The 18,817-nt window shown below is 41.6% G+C and overlaps 1 protein-coding gene across 2 annotated transcripts in view; it reads right to left on the bottom strand.

The window, feature by feature from the left end:
- Positions 1–1,300: 1,300 nt before the first annotated feature.
- Positions 1,301–18,817, bottom strand: part of LOC121628111 (NAD(P)(+)--arginine ADP-ribosyltransferase 2-like) — a 44,011-nt gene continuing 26,494 nt past the window's right edge. Inside the window, exons 2-3 of one of the 2 annotated variants that reach the window (XM_041967021.1) lie at positions 3,219–3,316; positions 1,301–2,297 (exon numbers count right to left, since the gene is read on the bottom strand). In XM_041967021.1, the coding sequence (XP_041822955.1) occupies positions 1,572–2,297; positions 3,219–3,290 (798 nt within the window). In that variant the 5' untranslated portion in view covers positions 3,291–3,316 and the 3' untranslated portion in view covers positions 1,301–1,571. Of the gene's footprint in view, positions 2,298–3,218; positions 3,353–18,817 lie in introns of those variants that run through there. The other variant, XM_041967020.1, reaches the window with a different exon arrangement.

Below are 18,817 nucleotides of genomic sequence, written 5' to 3'. Positions count from 1 at the left end.
GCGCAGCCTTTGACACAGTAGACCACACTATTCTTTTAAACAGACTGAAACACCTGGTGGGCCTCTCTGGTGCTGTTCACAACTGGTTCACTTCCTGTCTCACAGACAGAACTTATATGGTAAGTTTGGATACATGCTCCTCTAAGATCCATAAAATGACATGTGGTGTGCCCCAAGGGTCAGTTTTAGGCCCTGCTCTTTTTAATTTGTATATGCTCCCTCTTGGCAGCGTCATCAGGAGGCATGGAGTAAACTTCCACAGTTATGCTGATGATACTCAGCTGTACAACTCCATGTCTCCTGATGACACAAGACCAATGGATGCCCTTTTCAACTGTAGTTTAGATATCAAATCCTGGATGGCAGAAAACTTTTTTACAGCTTAACCAGGACAAGACTGAAGTTTTAATCATTGGTCCTGCGGCTCAGAGAGAGAAACTCTTAGCTAAATTACAGGTATTTGCATTAAATCCATCATCACAAGTAAAAAACCTGGGCATTATTTTTGACTCTGAGCTTGGTTTTATTCCACATATTAAACATGTTACTGAAATAGGATTTTATCACCTAAAAAACATAGCCAGAGTCCGTCCCATTCTCTCTCGGGCCAATACGGAGATGCTGATGCATGCTTTTATCACCAGTCGTATTGACTACTGTAATGCCCTGCTCTCTGGTCTTTCCAAAAAGAGTATTGCACCTCTACAACTTCTACAGAACTCAGCTGCTCGTGTGCTGACCAGTGGTATGTTCCTCATCTGTGGAATAGCCTGCCAGAGGAGCTCAGGGCTGCAGAGAACGTTAATGTTTTTAAGAGCAGGCTCAAGACCCACCTTTTTAATTTAGCTTTTACTTAATATTTATTTATTTTATTCTTATTTATTCTATTCCCCTAGCCTATTTATTTTTCTATGTTAACCCATTTTTATTTATTCTATGCTTTTATTCTATTTATTCATTCAAGACATTCATTGTTTAAACCATGGAAAGCATTATTGTATGAAAAGTGCTTTATAAATAAAGACTGATTGATTGATTGATTGATTGATTGATTGATTGATTGATTGATTGATTGATTGATTGATTGATTGATTGCTAGATTGATTGATTGATTGATGTTGATCAGTCCCTTTGTACCTTGTGGGTGGGTTTTTGTGGATTGGGCTTGTATGACACAGCTGTTAGATTCCATCAGGTTGATTTCTACCTAGGTTTCTAAACAATTCAGACTGTTGCTGTAGAATTTTCTTTAGTGAGTCCCAAATAGCAGACAAACGACAAAGATGCATTTTTATACATTTATTTCTTGCGATTAATGGCCCATTACAGAAAAAAGCACTGCAGCTCCGTTAAGAGAAGGACAAACATTACAGCTGTTGCGAGTCATTCATACACCTGATTTTTAAAAAAAAGGCACAAAGAAGTTGAGTGTGTTGCATATGAGCAGGAACACAGACGAAAGATATAAATTTGAATTTTCCATTAAACTCTTCAACTCTCCTGTATGAACAACATTAAATTAATTCAACATTTCAACATTTGAAACAAGAGCTGAAAAAGTTTTTAACCTTTTACCCAAAACTTAATAAATCGCAGTTCAGATTACTTTTACGTCCTGCACTCTCCAACACATAGACAATGTTACAGTCTTCCAGCCCTTTGATTACACGTGGTGGTTTAACTATGTCTTTAATAGCAAACATCTCATACGGTGGGATGAGCACTTCTTGCTCGCTGTCATTTAAAACTGAATATCTTTTCAAATATCCACCAAAGCAGGTGTTAATCTTAAAGCAGGTCTCTTTACCAAATTGGATCAGGTCCATTTTGTAAGAGCTGGATGCAAAGGAGCCAAAACGAATTTTTTGGTTGAGTGTTCCAGTAAATGCAACTGTAGTTCGTCTGTAGGTTATGTGACAACGGTGTTTAGGATTCAAGATTGTAATGGCTGTTGTCAACAGGAAATGTAAAGTATGGTACTGGAATGACTTAATATAATTTTTTCTTTGTTCCCTGACTGCTGTATTAAACTGTGAATGCACATAAATATCTGTGTACACACAGATTGCTTGTATGTGATCCATCGTCAGAGCCATTTCCTTCCTACTGCTTATGTTAAACTTCTGATCAGCACACATTTGAGCTACTTTCCAGGCCTGTGCATATACTCCACTTGTCAGCTCTTTAGAGTACTGGCTTTTTATCTTGTCCATTGATGCTTTGTCGTTGCAGCCATCGTACATGTCATCAACCGAATCCTCAGCCATGTCTAATGGGAACACAGGAATGAGAGGGATCTATAAACAAAATAAAAACAAAAAGAAGAGAGACAGTTATTGCTGTTTGGTGTTGCTGGCGTCTATTTGGTCTATTTAGAAACCTGATCGAAGAAAAACAAAAATTGACATCAGATTAAGATGTTTTTTCTTCATGTAAAGAAAGTCTGTGGAAACACTTTGTGTTACAATATTCCAGTTATCATATGTAGATGCAAATGGAGGTGACCACTTACTAGTGCACTTACTGGATGTTAACTTTATAATAACAACCATTTGATATCTCTGTTTTCTTTTCCTCAGTCATTGACTCAAACAGAATCAAGGAGGAATCATTCATGTCTTATTTGCTCTCTTGATATTTGTACATCAACACAATTTTTCTGTGGACAATTAGAAGACACAGTCTCCTGAATGAGAGCTTGGTGATGATGTTTTCCATTATAAGTGGAAATAATGCTATGAATGATGTTCCTCATCACATTTGAAGACCTAATTTGATTTTCATGCCAAGAACAACAGACACACATGAAAAACTTTAGGACTTTTTTGGTGATGTCATTGGCGACTTTGTGAACTTTAAGGAACGGCTGCTGTTGAGAGATCAGATATTACAGAAATTACTTTATTACTGACCCAAAGTCTGACTGCAGCTTAATGCAGTGCAGGGAAATGTAGAAAAAAATTTATAATTCTTGGACCAGTTAACTACTGTATAACAAGTGCAAAAGCAAGAATTCAGTATGCTGTATACAACAATATAATATAAAACACGTCTGTGCTAAAATGACGGTTATTCAACTATCCAGCCAAGAAAAATTTGGTTTCGGTTCATTTTAATTTGCCATTTACAGCCACTCCTGGACTCTACCAACAAAACACAAAGTTGCTCAAAACATGATTTTATTGGTGAAGTTTTGGAAGGACTGAAGTTGGACTCACCCTCATGGAGTCCACAGAGAGCATCCAGCACAGGGTCAGACACAGCGGAGTGAAGATCATCATGTTCTTCATGTCGTCAACAACACAGTTCCTACAATCTGAAGAGCTTCTCAAGGTATGAGCAAAGCTGTCATCCAAAACGTGGGTTTTATATACTTCAAATATGAGTCATGAAATATGTTAATAAGTACACATTTTATCTCCTCCCCTTTCTTTTGAAATAACCACATATTTCAAAAGAAATGTTCTACTGTCCATACATCATTGTGTCCTCTTTTCTGTCTGTGTTGTTGTGTTGTTTGTTCCACATTTTGCTTATTTCTGTTGGAGACCCCCTTTTTCTTTTCTTGGGGGGATACTTGGGTAGAAAAGAAATACCCAAATATTTTAGCTATTTGCATAACCAGCACAAAACCTAGTTTAATTCCATCAGTAAAGGACGAGTGTGGTGAATATAATATTGTATAAAATATTCTTTGTTTAATCAAAATGAAAACAAACCTCAAAGAAAAGAAGATGAAACTTCAACAGTTTTTCATTTAATTTAAACATGTGATCGTCACAAATACAAACCTTCTGTGTATCAGAAAAACATCTGTTATCCAGTGAGGTCTGTGTATTCCACCTATTACTATTTCATTTATGTGATTCCTGTACTTTAATTTGCTTTAATTAGCAATGTGTATGTTCCTTTGTATATATCCTGACCCTCTGCTGTTTAAATAAAAGTTCAACATGTTCTTCCTTAGATGTCCCTAAAAACCTTATGCTTATGTTTCCACACACAACTTCTCTAAAACTCTTGTGTTTCTTACCAACATGAACCACAAAAGACTTCTTGAAAACGCTTTTGTTTTTCTCTCAGCCACAATCTGAGGTAGTTTCCTCATTTTATGGCGTCTCTCTTAGTTCATGAGAAGTTAAATCCTCTTTTTTTTTTTTTTTTTTTTTTTTTAAATGAACTTAAGGCTTTTTATTAGAATAGAATAGAACATATCTTGTCCAACAAAGTGGAAAATTGACTCACCATCACAACCCCCACACACCTCTAACATATAGTACTGCATAGGTACAATAAAAACAACTCAAATACAAATGCAACAAAAATACATAAAACACTAAAACCGTAAAAAATGCAGCCACTTAAATTAACCTTTGTGAATTGGTCACTTTGTTGAATTAAGAATGCCGATGGCATTTGGTATAAAAGACTTTGTGAAGGGACCTTTAGCCAGAGAAACTCTAAATCGTCTTCTTGACTTCAGAAGCTCAAACTGACAGGACAGAGGGTGATCGTCATCTGCCAGGATTCTCTTAGCTTTCCTCTCTGTTCTTAAAGTATTGATATTCACAAGAGGCAGTTGAGATTTTTCAAAAAAGGGAGGGTGTAGGGGGTGGGTGAAGGGAGGAAGGGGGGAGTGGTTGAAGGTGACTTGGTACCGTGGTGTGTAACTGGAACACTGGGGTTGGTACTGGCACGTTCCAGGTGGTCATTTGAGTGGGCCTGGTTCCCTGGCACGGGCCCTTTGCCCTATAAATAAATATAACTAAAACATGCATCGCACAACATAGTACCAGAAACACACACACAAAAAACCCTAAATAAAAGTAGTGTATAAACCCAATGGACAACTCAGTGACTACATCAGCATGCAGAGTATGAAGAATGGGGAGTGATCAGAGATGAGTGTGATTGTGCAAATGTGACCACATCTCTATGGATGTTAGCGGCAGACTAGGGCAGCTCAGAAACCATGGCGATAAGTAGCAATCTCAGAACACGAACCCAAGTCACCCCACCATGAACACAACCCCGGACCAACAGAGAGGGTGTCAGAAGAAGGCCCCATGCAGAGCCACCCACGGACACTGGGAACAGGCCCCGGCAGTCCAAGATCAGCAGCCGCTGACCCCGCTGGGCACCAGCCATCCAGGGCAATCAGAGCGCATGGCCCAGGAAGCCAAAAGCCCAGTAGCGCTCTTTGGGCCATGGGCCTAAAGCAAGGGTATTTCAAATACTTCTTGAAATTCTCCTGGCCTGTTCTGGAAATTGAAATTTTACAAGCTGAAGGCAATAAAGTAAGGACACGTTTAAAGACCCACTCCATAACTTTTTTACTTTTAAAATATGTGTTTATGACTCGTTTTGATGTCACACCAACATTCATTAAGCACATTTCCGGAGCTGTCACTGGCAAGCAGCATCCAGCAGCTGAAAAGCTATACTATACAGCTTTCTCATCCGGGATGCCGCATAGCGTTGGAGCTGAATTTCACTTTACAGCATTATGAAACATGCTAGCAATTGTATAAGCACACCAGCGGCAACGCAACGATGCGCACCATGGCCAATCCAGCAAAAAAAAAAAAAAACAAGATAACATTATCAGAACAAGCAAGGAAAAGAAAATGATAAAGCAAAAGAGCCAGAGACAAAACAAGAGTTAACATTGGTCTGGTCTTTACTCGCTGGAGAGATCTCAGAGAGAGGACGGAATGCAAGACGGATGCCAAATTAGGCCTGTTGCTATTGGAAATGTAAGTAAAAGACGATTAGCTAGCTTGTTTTGATAGCTAGCTTGTTTGTTTAGCTTTATGCATGTTTTCCCCATGCATGTGTTGGCTCTTTCTACTCTGACTTCCCACCACCATCCATATTTATGTTAGGTGAACTGTTCACTCTAAATTCTCCCTAGGAATGCATGTGTGTTACAGCCACTCATCAGTCATGACACTCCTAGACAGTCACTCCATTCACTCCTCACTTCCTTGATCCTTCACACCAGTTCCTGATCCACTCATCAGCATTAACCCAACCTGTCACACCTGTTCCCCATTGACTCTCCAGCCCTTATATACTTCACCTTCTCAGTTACTCCTTGTTGGACCTTAAACCTCACACCTAATGGACTCACTCCCTCTCCGTTCCCAGATTCCTCAACCCTGTATCGGTAACAGTATGTTTATCTTCAGAATACCAGTCTGTGAATAAGCCTTGTTAACTTGCCCTTGTCTCCCTGGAGTCTATGTGTAACAATGTGAGCCTGAATGTTTGTGTCTGCGTTAGCTCTGCCTTTGACTAAGTGTTTCTAGAGTGTAGGCTACATATTGCCAACTGCTGGGATTGGCTCTGTAATCCTGTAATCCCATATTGGAATAAACAGGAGTAGAAAATAGATGAAAACTACTTTTTTTCTTTACTAGCTCACCCCGCTAGCTTCAATAATATTTAGGCTGTTTACAATGTTAGTTAAAACTAATCCATCAAAAGCTGAGATTTATTTTTCAGCTATCAAACCCATCAAGTGGCCTTTACTCCCAACAAGAGAGGTGTAAAACTAGCATCACCAACAACTTCACCAAATGTAACAGAAGGGTCTGGGTATGTTTTTCATGATTAAATGCTTTGTTAATATGTTGCATGCTGGATACTTATTTGTGCCTATATCATACAAAGACCTCTTATATTCTAGTTCAGCTTTTTATTCTTTTATCTTACTGTAATTATTTGACTAAATCTGTTTATGTCGGTTAGCAGCTATAACTATATGTGAGTAAAGCAAGTTTCCTATCCTGAAAAAAAGTCCTCTCACTTCAGACTATCATTCACTTTTTAGCTATTGTATATCATTTTGATTTTTACCGTTTTTTTCTGTATGTAAGTGAACTTTTTTGTTTTGTTCTGTTACCCCCCCCCCCCCCCCCCCCCCCATTGAAATGTTGGTTTAGTCTTTGACATTTATGTTCATCAATAATGAGATTGATGGATGCTGTTAAGATCCAGGTTGCGACAGTTCAGCAGATGATGGGGACAGTTCAGATAAGGATTTTTTTATTTCTCATCTTTGTCAACAGTGTGCATCTCATTTGTTGAATTTAAAATATTTTGTATTTGTTGTTACAACAATATGCTCTAAATATATAAAAGGTCAAAAAATCCTTGTTTTGTCTTCTTGCAGACCTATCCTTGCAAAATTAAAAGAGGCCATTGCCCAACTACACGACATCAGTGTAGATGAAACTGTGCTAAATTTGCAACTGCAGCAGATAAGGACGTACAAGAAATGGCAAAACACAAAAAGTTTGGTGTGAAGAAGACTTGGTTGGGAAAGTGGGTGCATTGTCTGTAATGACAGTTTGCTTGAACTTATCTCATACCTAGAGTTGCCTATAAAGATGTGTAATTATAGTGATCCAGTGGCTGCAACAGTATGCCCAGATTGTGAAAATTGCCAATTTCAGAGTAAATGGAATGAAAATTATTTATTTACATTGCCCACATTGTGACAAGGGTTGAACTATTGTCAGCCCTCGTTGGTGCTGGATAATTACTTTTACCGAGGAGCAGCAGTCAGTCAACAGGCCAGGTTAAAGTAAAATATGTACAGTGTATTCCCACTTAAATAAAAATCCAAGCTAAAACCAAAACAAGTCTTTTATAATCCTCAGCGCCGACCAGAGAGGGTGCAGTCTTCCCAGATGCGTCCTCGGGACCAGTAAGAAGAAGAATATCACTGCTGGCGGTATTGTTGCCAGCCAGTCTCCATCGTCCCGACCAATGGTTTCTGCTGCCTCGGCTAAAATCCACTACAAACAATAAAAAAAGAAAAGCTATCAACAAACCAAGCTAAAAGAGAAAAAACAAATAAAATCCAGCTAGGGCAGCTGATAAATCAGTAAATCATGGACCGGATAATATGAGCAGGAGAGAGGTTATTTAGCTGTACAGAGAGACAAAGTGTACTTCACCTCCTCACGTATCTAGTTGGGCATCCTCTCTCGTATTTTTCTTGCCACAGTTCCCTCCTTACCTACTGCTCCCTCTTGTGTTCACCAGTTGCGTCCCTTCACCACGCTCCCTCCGGTCCCACAGCTGGATGTTCGCCGTGCTTCAGCTCGATGAGGGCTGGTGCATCGCCTGCAACTCTGTAGCGTCCACTCGTTGCTTCAGTGCGGCTGCGCCTCGACAGTCTTCTATTCTGGTCTCTCCCCATCTTTGTCCCTCTGCCTGTCATCTACCACCCGGGCCCTCCACCTGAATCCACCTCCAAAGAAAAAGGCACCGAACACACAAGCCAGTCCCTCTTATGTCTTTCCACAAAGGTGATTCTCACCTGTTGATTATCACATGGCAGGAGGGGCATGGCTCAGGTCCACACACACAAGCATGTATACACACACTCACACACACACACACACACACACCCATGACACACAACCACAAGAACAAAACCTGTGTGCCTTCTCTGCAAGGAACGCACTGCTGTGAAAAACATGCTTTGTTTTTTCAAAGATTTCCAGAGGGGATCTGAGGAACAAAGAAGAAAAGTACAGGCGCTGTTTTCATCTTTTCAAAGGAGTCAAGTTGGCATCAGTCGCATTTGCACTGAACATGGAACTGATCCATGACAACATGGAGTAGCTTGAATGTTAACCAGATAGAAGATGCCTTTTGTTGAGGCAGAGACTGTGAGACATTGTATGCCTGCTGTCATCGATGAAGTGGTCATTGATGAAAAAGTTAAGTTTCATTTCATCCATCAAGTTTCTGGCTTAAGCCTGGTACACACATAATGACTTTTTTAATCTTATGAGATTTTTTATCTGGTCGAGACCTAACATGTGAAGATAAAAAAAAATCAGTTTTGATCATATTGTGTGTGGTGAGCTCCGAAAATGTAATGACAGAACAACACACGCATGATGATGCTGTCATAGCAACAACCAGCAAAAAACGAAGAAGAAGAAACATAGTTACAACCGGAAAACATAACACACAGCATGAAAATACTGAACATGTTAAATATTTCCAATTGTCGGCTACAACTCGTTTTCGGAGCAGATTATCAGGAAAAATCTGCTCGTAACACACCACAAATCAAATAATGATTGGACAGGGAAATCTCACGATGATCAGGTGTTTACTGTCCGAGTTCGGGAAGAGTCACAATTACAGCCAAAAAAATTATTATGTGTGTACCAGGCTTTAATGGCTGCTATTATCACCATTATTCATGACACAGTGGCAGTTGGAAAATAATTTATTTGTGACTTAAACTTTTACATTAACTTTTAAATAACCCCTGATTTCCAATCAGCCAGTCAGAACAGTCTAACTTCTTTAAAAGGTGGGACATAAAGCAGTATGACTCTGAGAGAGCGGAGTAACTCACAGCTGACCTGTGCCATAGAAAATGGTAGGGGCAAACAAGGAGCCTCTGGATATTCATAGGGACAAGTCCATATCGTCCCTACCCATTGCTACACCCATCCTTTGATGTCCTTTGATGTGAGGTTTGGTTCCTTTGCTTTTGGAAGGAACTTTTGGGACTTATTCCACTTGAGGGACACACCACAGCTGAGGAGATTTTTGGAAGTATTGTGTCATTTTTTAAGGCACAAAATCTAGATTTACATAAAGTTTGCCTTTTGGTTACTGATGGCACTCCGGCTACGATGGGTAGACTGCAAGGTCTGGTAGCCAGGCTTTCAGCCATTGCCCTGCATATGCAGTTTTTACATTGCATCTTCCATCAGTCCATATTATGTGCAAAGCCCAGTGGAGATCTTAAAAATACTATGAACACTGTCATGAGCATTGTAAAATTTTTTCGGTCAACCTCCAGCTTACAACACCACCTCTTTCGAAAGCAGCTTACAGATGTATTTGCAGAACACGCAATCTGCTAGTTCACAACAACAGTGGATAGCTCGGCAAAGACAAGGCCCTGGACCGTTTCTGTGAACTCTTCTCCGGATGTTGTAGCCATTTTTTCTATGAGTGTATTGAATTGACTGTGACTCAACTTTAAAAAATCAGGAAGACTTGTGTCTTGTTTGGATGGTCATCTGCTTCAAGTCAGCTTTGGCTGAAGTGACTGGGTCACTTGTTTAGAAGCTATTGAAGAAAATAGGTTTCCAAAAGAGATTATTGATTATTTTACTAATAATATTAATATAAAATATGACAAAATATGAAGAAAGTCAGGAATAGTTGTGTTGTTTTTGGATGTTCATCTGCCTCAATTCAGCTCTGGATTGAGATGACTGGATCATTTGGTTTAGAAGCTATTGGATATTTTTTCTTAAGAAATTATTAAAATCTGAATTAAAATTTGAAGCAATATAAAAGATTTGGCACCCCGTATGAAAACCAAAAAACCAAACAAGTTGAACATCAGAGGCAGAAAGACAGAGTTCATTCTTAGCACAATGACTTCCCTATTGAATCCCATGGCAAAGTGACCCTAAACTTTTGAATGGTAGTGTACTTACCGATTTGGAAGTGTATGGCTTAGAGGAACAACAATACGTACAGTTGCCAAATGTTTACACTTAACCAGACATACCTGCAAAGAAAGCCAACATTCCACAGAAGAAGATTTGGTGAAGTGGTCTTATCTGAGCCTAGTCCATCTCCCAAAATTCGATGCAGATAGTGGCCTTCTCATCGGTGCCAACGCATACAAAGCTATGGAACCATGGGAGATTATCAGTAGCCAGAACAACAGACCAAGTGCTGTGAAGACATCACTTTGTTGGGTTGTCAACGGTCCGATTAGTAGAGAGAAAGAATCAGATGAGAGTGAAAGACAAAATTTCTTGGTCAACCGCATTTGTATGCTGAACATTGAGCACATATTAATGACGCATTACAATGCTGATTTATTATTATTATTATTATTATTAATAATAATAATAATAATAATAATAATAATAATAATAATAATAATATTTATAAACTCTGGGAACCACCACACTAGTTCTAATAGCAGCATGGAAAGCATTAAAGTCTTAGATTAATTAATTGAATAAACTAATAAATTTAAGCTAGTCAAATCAAATCAGTCTCAAGATGCTAATGATGCAAGTTCCCATTGGAAGGGACCAAAACATGATTCATAAAACGAAATTACAAATCACAACTAGTTAAAATAAAATTTAAGATTTATTAAACTACAGTAAATATGCATAATGTCTGAGGAATATTTACAAAAGAAAAAAAAAAAAAACAGGATAAACATAAACCAAACAATTGTAAATGCAAGTGTGAGGTTCAAACCAGAATCTTATTGAAAGGTCATGTAAGGTGTTGAGCAAAAAAAAAAAAAAAAGAAAAAAAATCCTATAAAGCTGAAAAGAGTTTTATCTGTTTAAGCCGGAAGTTTTACTCAAAGACAAATTATTTCACTATAACCAATTCTCTCAGACAACCAATCAATTCTTCTTTGCAGGCAAATAGAGAAGATAGAGGGTAGGACTCATCCAGTTCTTTTGGATCAAGTCGACCCACTTACGACACAGAAGAGAAACTTGGCTGGGTGGTTTGGATCCCGGCTAAGCTGCTGTGAAGGCCCAAATGATCTTTTACTCGTGGTGGTCCGCAGGTTTGGGTCTGAAGAATTCTGTCTGCTCCTTCAGTCTCGTCTCAATATGCTTCTGGATTGGTGGTGTCAACAGATGGTAGATATTGAAATTGTCTGCCGTGTTCTGGCAAAAAGGTCAAAAGTCCAGCTTTGATGAGCCAAAATAGGAAAAAACTTGTGTAAACTGGCGCTGAAGCACACAAGCTTGATTTAAGCAGTTACAAAAGTTAAAAGGGAAAAACATAAACTAGTTTAACTAGTTAAAAAAACAAAGAAATGTAGACTTAAAACCGAACATGGTGAATTTCCTCTCTCTACATCCTTCGTGCACATTATAATGCAGGCTCAAGCTTTAGATGCATCTTTATGTATCATGACAAAACTTAATTCTTCTGGAAACTCCATTTTTTTTCCAGTTCCTCCACCTCTCTGAAAGGTGTGGCCGGAGGGAAAAGTAAAAGAAAGAAGACTGAAGAGAGCTCTCTAGACTCAACCCCAGAAGCATCACACAGAAGAAATTCTGAAGCATCTGCAGAACTCTCTAAGTTCTGGTTTCTTTGTTTTAAGATTGAGGCAGTCCAGGCCCACAAGAAAGTGGGGCTTACTATCTCCACCAATGAGCAGGCTCTACAGCCAATGAGGCTTGGCTGTAGATCAGATAATCTACATGAGCTAGTTTAGTGTTACCTTTCTAATTTCTTATAAAAGTATCAGATAAACATTTGTGAATATCTCTGTACATTATAAGATGTTAAGGTCTTTAATGATGTCACTGTTTAAACAATAAATTGATGCACATTGTAATTAAACATTGACCAACTCTTCAAACACAATAAAATAAAACACAAATGTTATAACGGGTTGGACTCCGCCAAGGCTGCCCTTTGTCACTGATTCTGTTCATAACTTTTATAGACAGAATTTCTAGGCGCAGCCGAGGTGATGAGGGAATCCAGTTTGGTGGCCTCAGGATTGGGTCTCTGCTCTTTGTGGATGATGTGGTTCTGTCGGCTTCGTCGGGCCATGATCTTCAGCTCTCACTAGAGGGATTCGCAGCCGAGTGTAAAGCAGCTGGGATGAGAATCGGCACCTCCAAGTCCGAGACCATGGTCCTCAGCCGGAAAAGGGTGGAGTATCTCGGGGTCTTGTTCATGAGTGAGGGAGAGATGGAGCGGGAGATCGACAGGCGGATCGGTGCAGCGTCTGCAGTGATGCGGACTCTGCATCGGTCTGTTGTGGTGAAGAAGAAGCTGAGCCAAAAGGCAAAGCTCTCTATTTAACAGTCAATCTACGTTCCTACCCTCACCTATGGTCATGAGCTGTGGGTAGTGACCGAAAGAACAAGATCGCAAATACAAGCGGCCAAAATGAGTTTTCTCCGCAGGGTGGCCGGGCTCTCCCTTAGAGATAGGGTGAAAAGCTTGGTGATCCGGGAGGGGCTCTCGATGTGGAGTCGAGCCGCTGCTCCTCCACATCGAGAGGAGCCAGATGAGATGGCTCGGGCATCTGGTTAGGATGCCTCCTGGACGCCTCCCTGGTGAGGTGTTCCGGGCACGTCCCACTGGAAAGAGGCCCCGGGGAAGACCTAGGACACGCTAGACGGACTACATCTCTCGGCTGGCCTGGGAACACCTCGGGATCCCTCCGGATGAGCTGGTGAATGTGGCCGGGGAGAGGGAAGTCTGGGTTTCTCTGCTTAGGCAGCTGCCCCCGCAACCCGAATCCAGATAAGCAGAAGAAAATGGATGGATGGACATATGTTATAAAACATTAAACAAGAAGTAGGAATGGTCAATAAAGTATTAGATCATTTATGAAACAAACTTGTCAATTACCCATGTACCAATCCTGATGATGATCTGCACATTTAAATACCATTCATCCATTATCTGCTGCTTATTCGGAGAATTGTCTTGTATATAAAATGTGCTAAAAAATAAACTCGCCCAGCCTTGCAAAACACATACCAGTTGCAATATTAAATCTCAAGCGCTCGCCCTCACCTCATTTAAACCACAGACACCTGGGTTAAATGCTAAATAAAATTACTTTTTTTTTTCTTGAATTTCATTCATCCTAGCTTTACACTGTTACCACACACTCAAATTTAAATCCCACCATCAATCACACGAACACCCGCACTCCCTAAACTACAACATCCATCAACCCCCCTTACTAGCAATCCTCTTACAACTAAAAAATTGCCCACCTCAGAAAATACACAAATACACACCACTCACAACCAAACCACCCATACATCTCTAAATACACACTTCCTAAATAATAAATAAAGTGGATATCAATCAATCTTTGAACAAAATTTATTTGTTAGCAAACGAGTCAAACGTCTGGGGTCACCAAAGGTAGTATAAAATATTCTTTGTTCAATCAAAAAGAGAAGATGGAACATCAGCAGTTTTCTAATTCAGTCGTGGAGTTTCTTTTTTTTATTATTTCACAGCCGGCAGACAACAGCTCTCTTCCACGGACAAACAATCTGAGGCTCTTGTTAATTTGCGTTTTACTCCTTTATCGACTCTGTGACATAAACAGTCGTTCCCTTCCTGCCCTGGGAGTTTTCAGTAAGTTTGCTGATGATTCTGTTTTCAAACTTCCGATTCACTTTTGGACTTTTCGTTTTGTTGACGGAGTTGCTGACAATGTCAACCCGACAAAGTTTGGTTGCAACACACAACTGTCCAACCACAATGTTGGTGGGAAACTAGTCAAACAATTATTTGTAAAGACTTGTGTGTCAGTTCAGCCATACATTTGCTTTTTCTTAATTTCTAATCAACATGTCAAAGGACTTCCTTGTTGCTTAGTTTCCAACGAACATAAATTGCATAAAAGACTTCTCTAAATCACTCTCCGTCTGAACTGGTTTCACCATTTCCTCACATCTTACATGTCTTAGTTCATGATAAGTTCTTGAATTTTTACAGTTAGATGTAGTGTTGGACATCACCATATACCTTTTTTAAATTTACTTATTAATCATTTACAAACAACCAGAAGGGAGAAACACACTCATAGGCTCAGTCCTCATGGAGATTCTGATCCTAACATTTAGAATTTATATTATAGGGGATCCAGAAGCAAAGTTATTAATTATACCATATTAAAAATCTAAACTTGGCACTAGGCAATGTAAGGCAAATTGATTTGTATATCACAATTCAGTGACATGGTAATTTAGAGTGTTTAACAGAAACATTGAAACACCAGAAAAGAAGAAGTTTAATTTAAAATTAAAAATAAAAGAGAAAGGAAAAAGAGGGAACATTAGATAAAAACAGTATTATAATATGATCAAGTTGAAAAATTCAAGCTTAAAAGAAACAGAGCAGATCTGGACTTTAAAAAAAAATATTTAAATGCAGCAGAGAACAGGAGGGTCTTAAAACTGGATTTAAATAATCTGAGTGTTTTAGGATGGTCTGAGGCTTTCTGGGAGTTTGTTCCAGACATGTGGTGCATAGAAGCTGAATGCAGCTTCTCCATGTCTGGTTCTGACTCTGGGAACTGATAAGAAACTGGATCCAGATGACCTGAGGGTTCTGGCAGGTTCATACTGGGTCAAGAGGTCATTGATGTATTTTAGTCCTAAACCATTCAGAGCTTTATAGATGAGCATCAGAACTTTAAAGTCTATTCTCTGACAAACAGGCAGCCTGTGTAAAGACCTCAGAGCTGGACTGATGTGGTCCACTTTCTTGGTCTTAGTAAGGACTCGAGCAGCTGAGTTCTGAATAAGCTGCAGGTGTCTAATTGATTTTTTAGGTAGAACCTGTAAAAACACTGTTACAATAATCAAGCCGACTAAAGATAAAAGCATGGACTAGTTTTTTCAGGTCCTGCTGTGACATCATATTTTTTACCCTTGATATATTCTTAAGGTGATAGCAGGCTGACTTTTTAATTCCCTTAATGTGTTTTTCAAGTTTTAAGTTTGAGTCCATCAATACACCCAGATTTCTGGCCTGGTTGGTGGTTTTTAGGTGTGTAGACTGAAGCTCTGTGGTGACCTTTAATCATTTCTCTTTGACTCCAAAGATCACCTCAGCTTTGTTTTTGTTTAACTGAAGAAAGTTCAGGTACATCCAGTCATTAATCTCCTCAATGCATTTACCAAGAGCCTATATGGGGTCATGGTCTCCTGATGAGAATGTAATATATATCTGTGTGTCATCTGCATAGCTATGGTGACTCATTCTGTTATTGTCATGGTCCATGCTCATTACCACTCCCTGCTTCCTGCTGACCATATTTGGCTTGCCAATCATCACCGCTGTTTGGACGGCACAGCTGGAGAACATCAAGTCATCATTCTCATCGCCATATAAACCTCACCCGGACCTCCAGTCATCGCTGGATTATACTACTCATCGTGGTAACCAGTCGTGCACATGATCTAAATCGTATTGTATCTGAACCAACCTAACTTGTACCCTCTCTCTTCCAAGAACCGTACCTGAACCTCGTCCACACCACGGAGAATCCTGTCTGCCCGCTCCAGCCCGTCCTTCCAGCAAACCCTGCATACTGCACTGCACAATTCAAATAAAGTGTCTTTGATCATTCTCCGAGCGCTCCTCTCCTTGGATCCATACACCCAATCCGTGACAGAATAATCCAGCCAAACAATATGGATCCTACGGAGCAAGCCGCCAGGAAAGCCGAACCCGGAAGCGATCTGCATCAGGCCGTGTCTGCACATGGAAATCTCCTTGGTCAACACTCGCAGGTACTCCGGTCTCTAGGAGAAGGACAACACGCTTTGCAAAAACAATTAGACGATATCTCCAGATCTTTGTCAGCCCTGTTTAATCAACCTGCTCAGCTTTCAATCCCCGCAGCTCCTCAGCCTGTCCCCGTGCCGACTCCGCCCACTCCGGTGCGGGACGTACACATTCCGGATCCCAGACCGTTTTCCGGCGAGTTGGGGAAATGCAGAGGATTCCTTCTCCAGTGTACTCTTATCTTCGACCAGAAACCACTCACTTACTCCTCGGACCGCTCGAAGGTATCATATATAATTGGTCTGCTTACTTCCCGGGCACTTACATGGGCAGAGGCATACCTTGAGACCACGCCCCTCCACACTCTTTCACTGCGGGCTTTCACAGCCGACTTATTAAAAGTTTTTGATGGTCCAGTTCGGGGCCGTGAGACGGCCAAGCGCCTGATGTCAATTCATCAAGGGAACCAGAGTGTGGCTGAATTTTCGGTGGAGTTCAGGACGTTGGCTGCCGACTCTGGGTGGAACTCTGCTGCATTAATGGACCATTTTTTACATTGTTTAACAGATACCCTGAAGGATGAACTGGCAACTCTGGACCTTCCAGCTACTCTGGATTCCCTGATAGACCTAGCCACCCGTCTGGATAATCGCCTCCGGGAAAGGACCCGAGAACGCCGTAGTCCTCGCCCGGGTCTGTCTCATAGGTGGTTTCCATCTTCTTCACCTGAACCATCTCCGGACTTCCTCCCTGTTTCGGCCACCGAACCCATGCAGGTGGGTCGCACACACCTGACCCCGACGGAGAGGCAGAGACGGCTACAGGCAGGAGCGTGTCTGTATTGTGGTGAAGAAGGGCATTTCCGGGCTACCTGTCCTGTTCGGCCAAAAGACCAGGCCCGTCAGTTCAGGTCGGGATTCTGACGGGCCAGACCCAGACAAAGACCCAGATCCCGGCAACACTAACCTTTTCTGATCAGTCCCTCACAGTGCAGGCCTTAATCGACTCAGGAGCAGAGGACAGTTTTCTGGACATCCGCCTGGCTGAGGAAGCCAAGATCCCTCAGGTACCGCTAGTTCAACCCATAACAGCCAAGGCCTTGGATGGTCGCACCCTTGCCCAGGTAACGCACACCACTGCACCCATAAAATTAAAACTCTCTGGAAACCACACTGAAGTAATCGAGTTCAAGTTGATTTCAGCCCCCGAATCCCCGCTGGTGCTCGGTCATCCCTGGTTGTCTCTCCACAACCCTCACATCAACTGGGCCTCCCGAACCATCATGGGTTGGAGTGAGGAATGTCACCAGTCCTGCCTTCGATCAGCCATACTCCCAGCCGCCATAGACTCCAGCAAAGCAGAAGCCCCGGATCTGACCTCAGTCCCGACCGAGTACCATGACCTGGCCGAGGTATTCAGTAAACTCAAAGCGTCCTCTCTGCCTCCCCACAGACCCTATGACTGCGCCATAGAGCTCCTGCCCGGTTCCCCGCTTCCAAACAGTAGGCTGTATAACATCTCCAGGCCAGAGCGGGAAACCATGGAGACGTACATCCAGGAGTCTCTCGATGCCGGCATAATCCGACATTCCTCCTCCCCGTTGGCCGCTGGGTTTTTCTTTGTCACAAAAAAGGATAAAACCCTGCGTCCCTGCATCGATTACCGGGCCCTGAACAAAATCACCGTACGTAACAAGTATCCTCTCCCCCTAATTGACTCCGCCTTTGAGGCGTTACTAGGTTCCACGATCTTCACCAAACTCGACCTCCGTAACGCCTATTATCTGGTCCGCGTAAGGGAAGGTGATGAGTGGAAGACCGCCTTCAAGACCCCTCTGGGTCATTTCGAATATCTAGTCATGCCCTTTGGCCTAACCAACGCCCCGGCAGTATTCCAAGCCCTAGTCAATGACGTGCTCCGGGACTTTCTCAACCGTTTTGTTTTCGTCTATCTCGATGACATTCTGATCTACTCACAGACCCAGTCCGAACACAAGAAGCACGTCCGTTTGGTTCTCCAGAGACTCCTCGAAAATAAACTGTATGTGAAGGCGGAGAAGTGTCAGTTTCACTCAGACACCGTCGGCTTCTTGGGCTACGTCTTCGCGAGCGGGCAGATGAAGGCAGACCAGGCAAAGGTTCAGGCGGTATTGGACTGGCCCACACCGGACTCTGTTAAATCTCTGCAGCGCTTCTTGGGTTTTGCAAATTTCTACCGCCGCTTCATTAAAAACTTCAGCCTGGTGGCAGCCCCCCTTACGAAACTGACTTCTCCCAAGACTCCGTTCCATTGGTCAGACAGTGCGAAGTCCGCTTTTCAGGACCTTAAGGCGCGTTTCGCCTCAGCTCCGGTCCTCACTCAGCCAGACCCTTCACGACAGTTCGTGGTCGAGGTGGACGCCTCTGATTCCGGGGTGGGGGCGGTACTATCCCAGCGCTCGGAACAGACGGGCGAATTACACCCATGTGCCTTTTTTTCCCGGCGCCTCACC

This window comes from Melanotaenia boesemani, chromosome 17 (assembly GCF_017639745.1).
Source record: "Melanotaenia boesemani isolate fMelBoe1 chromosome 17, fMelBoe1.pri, whole genome shotgun sequence".
NCBI lineage: Eukaryota > Metazoa > Chordata > Actinopteri > Atheriniformes > Melanotaeniidae > Melanotaenia > Melanotaenia boesemani.
Note: the sequence above shows the minus strand (reverse complement) of the source record. Positions and strands in the feature narration are given on the sequence as shown.